The sequence below is a fragment of the Thermobia domestica genome, chromosome 14 (assembly GCF_964235325.1).
Source record: "Thermobia domestica chromosome 14, izTheDome1.hap1.1, whole genome shotgun sequence".
In the NCBI taxonomy this organism is placed as follows: domain Eukaryota; kingdom Metazoa; phylum Arthropoda; class Insecta; order Zygentoma; family Lepismatidae; genus Thermobia; species Thermobia domestica.
This window is the reverse complement of record NC_137467.1, coordinates 167,612,252-167,622,347: the sequence shown is the minus strand read 5'-3', so window position 1 is coordinate 167,622,347 and position 10,096 is coordinate 167,612,252. Positions and strand designations below refer to the sequence as shown.

The window sequence follows — 10,096 nt, the reverse complement described above, 5'->3', positions numbered from 1 at the left end:
ATCCCTTCTGTATAATTTTTATTCATATCCTTCTCATTTCGATGCCCTATTATCATCATTCTTCTTCTTCTTCTTCTTCTACTACTGCTACTACTATTACTACTACTACTACTACTACTACTGGTATTATTATTATTATTATTATTATTATTATTATTATTATTATTATTATTATTATTATTATTATTATTATTATTTAGTTGTATGTGTAAGAAAGTTATTTTTGCAAGAGTCATCAGTGGATTCTATTTCGAGTTTATTAAATTGCGTACAGCTTTTGAGTTTATTTTGTTCAATAATGGTGTAAAGCATTAAGTGAAGTCATCCATTCGATTTAGGCGCTCAAGGATAACATCTTCATAAGATTTCAATTATGATGGGGCATCGAAATGATAAGAACATGAATAAAAATTATACTCAGGGTATGTAATATTTATTTAGGTTATACTATACCGTGAGCATGTCATTTAAGTAGTTCTACGCTCCATGCTAGTTTCACGGTTCAACAGTGTGAACTCACTTCTAACGATACTAGTCAGACATTTATTCTGAGGCATATTGGTTTAATTTTCTGTTTATTTCTATGTATTGTTTTCCTTTTGTGTGCGCGCTTTGGGTAGGTGGTATACGTAATTCGACATTCTATATTAAAAACACAGGAGGAAAAAGGCGCATTTGCTCCCACATGTACGAACCCGAAAACGACAATAGGAAACCAACCATTTGTCCCCGATGGAAGAACTTTCTTTGTCTTTCTGCGATGAGCGTTTGTAAGTCAAAAATTTCTGCAAGATTTCTGCAGAAGAAACACTTGTGATTCTTAAAAATACGCTTTACGCTATGTAAAAAGCAGTTCAAACTATACTTATGCGAGTCGTCCGTGCATTTAAGACATCTACACATAGCAGGTATGTTTTTACACTTTTCTGTTGGCTATATATATATATATATTTTTTTTTTTTCTTCTGGCAATTTTCTGCACAGGCGCGGTAAATTTTCTGCGATCACATCGCAGATCGCGGCATGTTCTGCTGTGGGGCATTTGTCTAATAAGAAATTCTTCCTAAGAAGTTTGAAATGAGAAGATTGTTTTACTGAAAAATTTGAAATTTAATGCACAACAAAATGTTCCTTACCAAATCAATGACCAACCGCGGTGACTCCCATCCGGATTGAGAATCTTCCTCGTCGATGTCTCGTATATCGGGAGGTTCAACTTTAATCTGAAAAGAAAAATCTGTTATCAACACCACTGAAATCAATATTCGCCACAAGTTATACTTTAAATGTACAGAAAAATCTTAGAAGCTGGATGTTTATTATATAATATTAAGAAGTCTCATGATATTAAATTAATTCTTCAAAATATGTAATATAGAAAATACAGAGGTAAAGTTATCTATTAGTAAACATAGAATCTCAAACAAAATTTGTTCAGAAGATAGTTACATAAAATGAAATCTTTGAGTTTGACGTCCCACGGTTAGGCAGGTTAGTCTAAAGGAGACGGTGATGATGAGTAATGAATGAAAATAGTTGAATGAAGAAAGTGTGAAGAAACGGGAGAACCCCGAGGAAACCCATGCACACGGTGTTTGTCCACCACAAAGTTCACTTGGCGGAGGCTGAGATCGAACCCGGGACCCCAAGAACCAGAGGTGAACGCTCTACCACTGAGCCACCGCGACTCGCTAGTTACATAAAAACTAGACTGCAATTATAGATGCTGTTACTGTATACTTTGATTCAGAACCTGACAAATGGTGTCTGATAATATGGTCACTCCGGAATAACACCAACAGTAAAGTCAAAATACTTTCCCCAATTTTTGATGCGCATATTTCTATTTTATCGTGCAAGTATGGAAGTTTGCAGTATTTAGTATCTAAGTTTAAGATACATATAATTTGTGTTCTTGTTCACTCTCTGCCAGTTTTGTGCAGAAAAGATAATGATGGTTAATCCGTGAAACGCTTGCTACTGGTCGCACGAAGATATTTTTTAAGTGGTGCACGCACAACAAAGCCATATATATTTTAATTCTGAAAAAAGAGCTAAATTACTAATACGCAAGAGCACCGACCTTCAGAGTGAGTGGCTGTTCTGGGAAGTGGACTGGGTGGTGTAGTGCTTAACGCATCGGCACGGTATGCTGGAGGTCCAGGTTCGAGTTCCGGTCCAGTCAGTCAGTTTCTCACCCTTTGTGCTTTAGATTTTTGTTTTATTTTGACCTGTACAACAGCGCTGTGTTGTCCGTGGGCACAATTTTTAGTGTCATATGTACGAGTCGGAATCCAGGAAATTTCTCACTTTAGCCACATTTTTGTCCAAACCACTCACTGAAGGGCATCCAGATCGCTCCATGTCTTCAACTGACTCCCGTCCGTTTTTAAACCCACTGAGCCACCGGAAAACCTGGGCATCATTTTGGTAGGCCTCCTTGACCAAGGCAAGCGTGTCAGAAGCGGTTATGCCCAGGTGAATGCAATATTTAATCGCGTAGCGCTGCTCTAGCAAACGCTCTATTTCTCACGTTCTCTGCCGTGACAAAAACTCAAAAACAGCTTTTGCGCCACGCGTAATCCTCACTGCATCAGAACTCGGACGCAGCTGCTGCCGGTGCGTTTCTTAGCTTAGACCCCGCACCACAAATCTCCCGCCGGGGACAGCACTCCTGCCGACTGGAGCGCTGCGCGGTAGTCAGTTTCATTACTTTACGAACAAACCCTGTATAGCAGATTTCCCTAATTATCGACATATTTCCAAGCATCTCCTTGGCTCATTTTAATTTTTCTGACTTTCAAGGTTATTGTAAGCCCTGTCTTATCAATCAACATGAACTGGCAAAATAAAGTTCTCTTTACCTAACAAAAAATTCATTTCCATTCAAACAAGAGAAGTCTATTTTTTCTTCATTGGAAGTGGGTAAAAACAAAAGGAGATTATATAATGTTTAAATAATTATACAGAAAAAGTTACGTTAAGCTGGAGCAACATGTAAACAAGTGGAACATGGTGCATTGAAGATTAACCCGTCCTGGAGTTAAAATATTAAACTTCGTGAAAAATTGTCAAATTTATATAGCTTATACTGTATGATGATAATTAAATAATAATAGAATCCCTTCAACTAGAAGAGGTGAAACACCATGATCTGAAAGTATTACTACGAGGAAGCAACACGGTATTTACAACTATTAGTTGTATTTACTTACTGTGGCGGGTAATTCATCATCGTCGTCCACTTGATTGGTTGACAGATTTTGAACTGGTGGAGTAGGTGTAGGCACGGTGGGAGACTTAGGCACCATATTCTCACTTACCTACAAAACGAAAGAAAAATAATGCTTTAACACGAAAAAATAAGTATTACTGACAATATGTACGAACAAAAACTGTTATGCAAATATTAAAAATTGCTTTGTTTCAGTTAATCCCTGTAGAAAATTATGCTTCTCGAGTTTTCAGCTCTTTATTAAATATATAAATAAGTCACTATGTTTGTGACTTCGCACCGCTTGAGCCACAAGACCGAACTCGATCAATTTGTCACGCAGATGAGGTTCGGGCCTGGAATTTACTTTTTTAATCATTTCAGTTAGGAGAGGGGGGACATTTAAAACTGATGGAAAATGACCGATATTAATGCTGAATCCATAGTTTTCGGGGTCGCTGAGATGAACAGTGATATTTCCAATGTCGTTTAAATCCAAATTCAGATTCAGTTTTGCAACTTGGGAAAGGCGGAGGGGGAAATATATAAAAATGATCGAAAATGACCGATATCAGTGCTGAATCCCTAGTTTCCGGGGTCGCTGAGAGGAACAGTGACACTTCTGATGCCGTTTAAATCCAAACTCACCTCTTTATGTCCAAAATGAAACGTATTCTTGCCGTGCGAAGAACGGGTGTACTGCTAGCAATAAATAAAAATGAAAATGAAATCTATCAGCTTTACGTTTCAGGTTTATGCCTTGAAAGCTAAAAGAGACGGTTAACTAAAGTAAATGATTATGCAAGGAACTGTTGGAATAAGAATCTGGGAAAAAACGAAAGGACCCCGGGAAAACCCACCGGCATTATGCTGTATACCACAAACTCACATGGCCTGGGATCGAAGATGGAGCCCGTTGTACCAGAGGTAAGCTTTCTATCACTGAGCCATCGTGCATTCGAAATAAATAAATAAAGTAACAAAAATCACACCAGGGAAATTTAACTCAAAAAAATTAAAACAGATAAAGGAAATAGAATGAAAATCTTATATATACTGTTATCAATTTAATATTCCCATCCAATGGTGTCTAAAGAACCACTGTATTTCTGTAGACTTAAATATCTACTGAGTTTTACTAATAGACATTTCCTAATGGAGGTAACCCAGTGCAATAAATGAGATTGCTAGGTGCACGAATTTTTCACACTAAAACATTGAAAATTTCGCGTTTTCTCGCATTTTCCAAATAAAGTTTCGCATTTAGTAGTTCTTGCGGAAAAGAAATTCCGTTACATTTTCACAACTGTTCCTTTTATTCATAGATCACTACAGAAATAAACCAGAAATTACCTAAAAACAAAATACATTAAGTATTTCACTTGACATTGTAAATTTCACTTATAGAAAATTATATTTTTTAAATCAAACTGAAGGAAAATCAGTAACTAAACTTACTATGAGTAGTAAAATTTTGCTCATAGGAACAAGTTACGATTAAGCATTAAACATAAGCATGTTACATGTTTCTACATTTTCCTCCTTCATTGTTGTACATTTGTCATTTATCACCAGTCCATATACTTGGAAAAACCCTCACAATTGGCACTGCTTGTTGGAAGCCACATACATGTAACTGCATTTACAACAAACTTCAAACAATAATCACTTCGGAACTCCCTATTCAGCTGCGATGGTCGTAGCTAACGCGCAACAAATTCTCTAGAGCCGTGTCCGAACCACCCAAAATGCACCGTTCATGCCACGTTCTACCGTTCCGTGTTTTTAAATGAATTAAAACGTATTTTTAAAATTTCGCGTTATTTCGCGTTGCAAAACTGTCAATTTCGCGTTTTATCGCGCAACGGAAACCTATTAAAATACACATAGAATATCATAAAACATCAAGAAATTGAAAATTACTTAATTTTGACGCATTTCATTTTATCGCGCATTGCGAAAAACTCATGCCTCTATAGATTACACATGACAAGAAAGAAAGAGCACGTCTATGGACCAAGAACTTCATGAAATGGACTTAAAGAGAAAGTAGCTAGTCAAGCCTCTGGACAAAGAATATGATGTTATTAATAGACTTGAAAATAGAGCAAGTAGAGAAGTCCCTGGACAAAGAACTCGATGATGTTATTTAATGGAGTCAAAAGTAGAGCATTTATCCATGTCTATGGATAAAGACCTTGATATCATTAATGGACTCGAAAAGACAATATACACAGAAGGATGGACAGATGACAAGTGCGAAGAGGAAATGAAAAGGTTCAGGGTTTTTAAAATTTAAAGAAGGCAAAACATTGTCTCCGGAACTGAAATATGAACTCACGCTTATGGAAACTATTGGATGAATATTTATTGTTAGAAAAAATGCTTCTACCTTGCATAATTGAGATTCAGAGCAGCAAGTGTTTCATGCCTTCTACTGCTACACTACCCACTAAAACATGGTTATAGGCTCAGTCTATGCATAAAATTCATGCTTCAATATAAAACATATGCAAAGAGGGAAAACGTTAGAGCGACTCACACTTTATGAAATTTTTTTTGGTTTGATTATGTTACAACTTCTTGAGACATTTTCATAAGTTATTTTGTCTCAGATTGTACAGTTCCACTCAAGTCTCAATACTCATTTTCTGATGTATTCTTTTGACATAAAAAGCAAAGAAACGTGGAAATATATACACTTTTTTTTGCTTTAAATAAAAAACTACTTCTAAACTGAACACTTGCATTAAAGACAAAGTAACTCGTGAGAAACTAAGACAACAAAGCTTTATTATTTCTACATTGCACCAGGTGAACAAAACCCATGCTGTCTCCAGATATCAATGTTACAAATAACTGATATTCGAATTAAACCATTTCTTTACTAATCATATACTAATATTTAATAATTTACTAATACTTTTCAAGAACCTGAATTGGAAACATTATGAGAAACCACCATGAAAACCCAGGTGTCAACAAATTCAGTTAATTGACTGCCCGAATTATATGCATTGTGTCTGTTATACTTATCATACACGACTATGTGGATTTTCAGTGATTCATAGTAAACAATTTAAAAAGCAGCTGGCTGCAACCGGGAATTTCCCGATTGTAGAAGAACAACGCACCTGAACTGTTAGAAACTACATAAACGAACGGAGTGTGCAAATGTACCTTCTTGCGGCAGTATTAGAATATGGCCGTCTAAAGTAAGGTGGGTGGCCAAGATTTTTTAAACACAACTGTATATACTAGCTTATGAGGTTGCTCGGGTAAAGACGGTTTATGGAAAATATTTAAAAGGTGTATTTGAACTGCTTTCACCTCACTTAGGATGTGTATTCCCATCAAAGTGAAATGATAAAAATTCAGCTTGACCCAAGTACTTACTACGCTTAACTAAGTTCAAAGATTCAATTGAAACGGTGCAGCCGTTTTCACCTGATAATCAAACAGAGAAAGAAAATGTTGAAATTCCCTGCCTTCTTCCTTTAGAAGCGAAATTTTCGAAACCACTGGAACCAGTGTCCAATTACTATTAATGTGCAGTTTTTATACTGACTTTCATTTTTCTAATTTGATACACTTCTATTTACTCCAAAAACAGAGTATATCCTGAGATACTCTATTTCTGGCACAAATTTTGAATTCCCTTCTCTTCTGTTAAAATACGAAAAAAAAAAATACAGTCTATGTTATCTTCCCTGCAATTACTTAAAGGTATGCGAAGCCACGATGCAGATGTATAGGGACAAACATATAAGATTATATTGTTCCCAGGATATAATAATTTCACTGTAAATATGGATATTTTATAAAGATGATAAACAAATAGAAAACAATACTTACAGGTGGTGAACTGGATGCCTTTTTCCTCTTCTTTTTAGGGCTCGGTGGTCCAGAGTGATTTTCCTTCTCCTGCTGTTGGTCAACGCCTTGAATTTCACCCTTTTCGTATTTATTCCTTACATTCGATAATCCTTTCACCTGAAGAGCTTCTGCGGTTGCTAGCAAACCATCGAGTTCTGTTTCTTGCACCTGCAAATGCAATATATTAACATGAGATCTAGTAACTTACACAGCTATTATGACAGTTTCATATTCGCTGTTAATTTTTAAGTATATGAGTGTTTATATTTTTAACCAACAACATTTATTTATGTATTTTTGGTTCATGGCGCTTAAAATATGTGCTGGAACTGTCAAAGAAGTTTGAAAAATTACTGCGTTATTTCCAAAAACAACTATTAAGATTATAGAACAACCTTATACTTCTTTCCAGAAAATCCAGAAAGCATTACTCTCGAAGAAATTCTGTCAGGACATGAATGGCGCGAGCTGGGATCGAACCAGGGACCCCAAGCACCAGAGGTGAACGTAAATAAAATAAACGTAACGATGTTTGTTCGTTAACTATTCCTAGACCGCTGCACCGATTTTCATGACTTTTTGGAACATTAATGCATCCTGGTCTACCTTTGGCTTTTAGCACATTTTCGGTAAGGGGGCTAGACGTAGTGAGGGAGGTGATATTTAAAAAAATCGAAAACGACAGGTATTAGTGTCCAACTTATAATTTTTGAGGTTGCTAAGTGAGATAAATGGTGATCCTCCTGATGTCGCTTAGGTCCAAAGTCATCCTTCATCAGCATGAGAAGTGAGAGATGGGGAGTGGGAAGGGGTTAGCATGTAAAAATAATCGAAAATAATTGATATTAGTGTCCAATCAACGGGTTTCGGGTCGCTGAGATGAATATTGGCAATCGCGATGCTGTTTAAGTCCAGATTCGTCCCCCATGCGTACCCTAAAGGTGGAAAAGGGTTTAAAAACTTTCCATAAATCTATTATCCCCATGCGAAGAACGAACATTTAAGCTTGTTGAAAAACTTAAAAAAAAAAAGTCCGCTTAATGGACATTATCTTAGTAGCTGAAAAAATCGAATGATTTTTAAAGTTTAACGTTTCATGCTTATGTCCTTTACGCTAAAGAAGATGGGTGATTAATAAAACTAGATAACTGTCAAATTGAATTTTTGTACTTTCCCACGATACACTCGCTAACCATTAAACCAGCAGGGAGAATTCCTTACTAGCTGAAATATTCAGCAGGTTTTGGAAAATATTTAAACATCTTTGGCTAACATAGGATGTACACTCATGTCCAAAATTATTGTCGCATGTCTATAAATGTTGTTGTTGTTGGAATATAATTTGATAACGGATTCGCCCGGTATTTCTTACAATGTTAGTTTGTGTATAATCGGCAAACACATGTATGTGGCAAATTTCATGTCAAAAGAACAGTAAATAAGAAAAATAAAACGAAAATAAAATTTTCTTGTCTATTTAACAACATTTTGTTTTACTCATTCTAATTTTTGTATTTATAATTCTTTTCCTATGAAATTTACTACAAATATACATTTCCCGATTATACACATAATGTCAGTATTAAAAGTACCCTGCAAAATCATTATCAAATTATATCCTTACAAGAAGACAGTTATAGATATGCGACAATCATATTGGACATGAGTATACATTTGAAAGAAAATGAAACGGAAAGAGCCTGCTTGGTTCCGTTATGGCTGCGAGAATGTTATGGACGCCCCTAGGAATGAGCGGGCGATAACTGTTCGAATTGCGGAACAAATGGTATTTATTGAGACAGAAATTGCTTGAAAATCGCTGCCAGGCACTAAGGATTATAGCTGAGGACCTGACTATCGGAGAATATACAAGTAAAATTGTGTAACAGAATCTTCGGAAAATAAAACTTGCTCGATATGTGCCATGCATACTAACTGACGAGCAATACGCCTCGTCACAAGGCTATTTTTGTTGAGCAGTTTTTGGCCAACAGAACAGAAACAAGTTGCCTGCATCAGCTGTCTTATTCTTCCAATCTATCCCCAGTAGACTTATTCCCGTTCCCCAAATCTAAACTGAGGGGCCAGAGGTTCGACTCAACTTCTGATATCCAGCAGACAGTTACCAGTAAAGTGAACTGGTTCACAGAACAAGCCTTCCAGAAGGGAATCATACAGTTCTATACTCATGTCACTACTTGTATCGAAAGAAGAATGTGTGTGGAATAATAAACGGACGGTTATTTTTTCTTTTTTATGCCACCAGTCACGAAATTTAGTAGACAGGTTGTGCATGTGAAGCCACACATGTACTTGTTACATGTAATTTTCAATTTCACATGTCTTGCTAGTTTGGCACTAAAAATCGTAAAATCTTCCTTTTTTTCTCTGTCTTTGAAACATCTGGCAACCTATAATTATTGTAAACTGTAATAATTATAATTTCATTGCACAGAAATACTTTCATGAATCATTATGAGTGACTAATCTACCGCATCATTGTCAAGAATAAAAGGAAAAGGAAATTAGGTTATCTTTCATGTAAAAATAAATTTGGCTTGAACAAACCTGTTTTAGTATTTTTTTTTTTTTTTTCCGAAACGGTACCTACTTTCCAGACAAGCCTCGTATTAATGAAACCTTGATCATGTTCAATGTAGGGCTTTTGAATTTTAATGAGAAATACTTAAAAAACTGGTACTTCTACACAAGTTTTAATTACTATATTTGTACCTTACGCCAGTACTTGCGGAACAATATTGGAATAAATTCTATAGTATTATTGTCGCTTAACGAGAAAGAACTCCAATTGATACATCTCACTGAACTGAAAGAAATAATATGAGCAAATACTAATGGGCTTAGTTCTCGAGAAATTAGACTTAAAAATTGGTGCTTTATAATAATCAAGCCACCTGTTAAGGTGAAACTCTCTCGCAAGACAAAAGCCCTCCCTGTTGGTCTACTGTCTAGCGCATTGATTCTCAACAGGTATGTCGCGACACA

At 35.9% G+C, this 10,096-nt stretch overlaps 1 protein-coding gene across 1 annotated transcript in view; it reads right to left on the bottom strand.

The window, feature by feature from the left end:
- Nucleotides 1–1,148: 1,148 nt before the first annotated feature.
- Nucleotides 1,149–10,096, bottom strand: part of LOC145670741 (longitudinals lacking protein-like) — a gene marked incomplete at its 3' end in the record, with an annotated part of 35,166 nt that continues 26,218 nt past the window's right edge. The window contains 3 exon segments of the mRNA XM_081739512.1: nucleotides 1,149–1,223; nucleotides 3,216–3,323; nucleotides 7,070–7,258. Coding sequence (XP_081595638.1) covers nucleotides 1,149–1,223; nucleotides 3,216–3,323; nucleotides 7,070–7,258 — 372 coding nt within the window.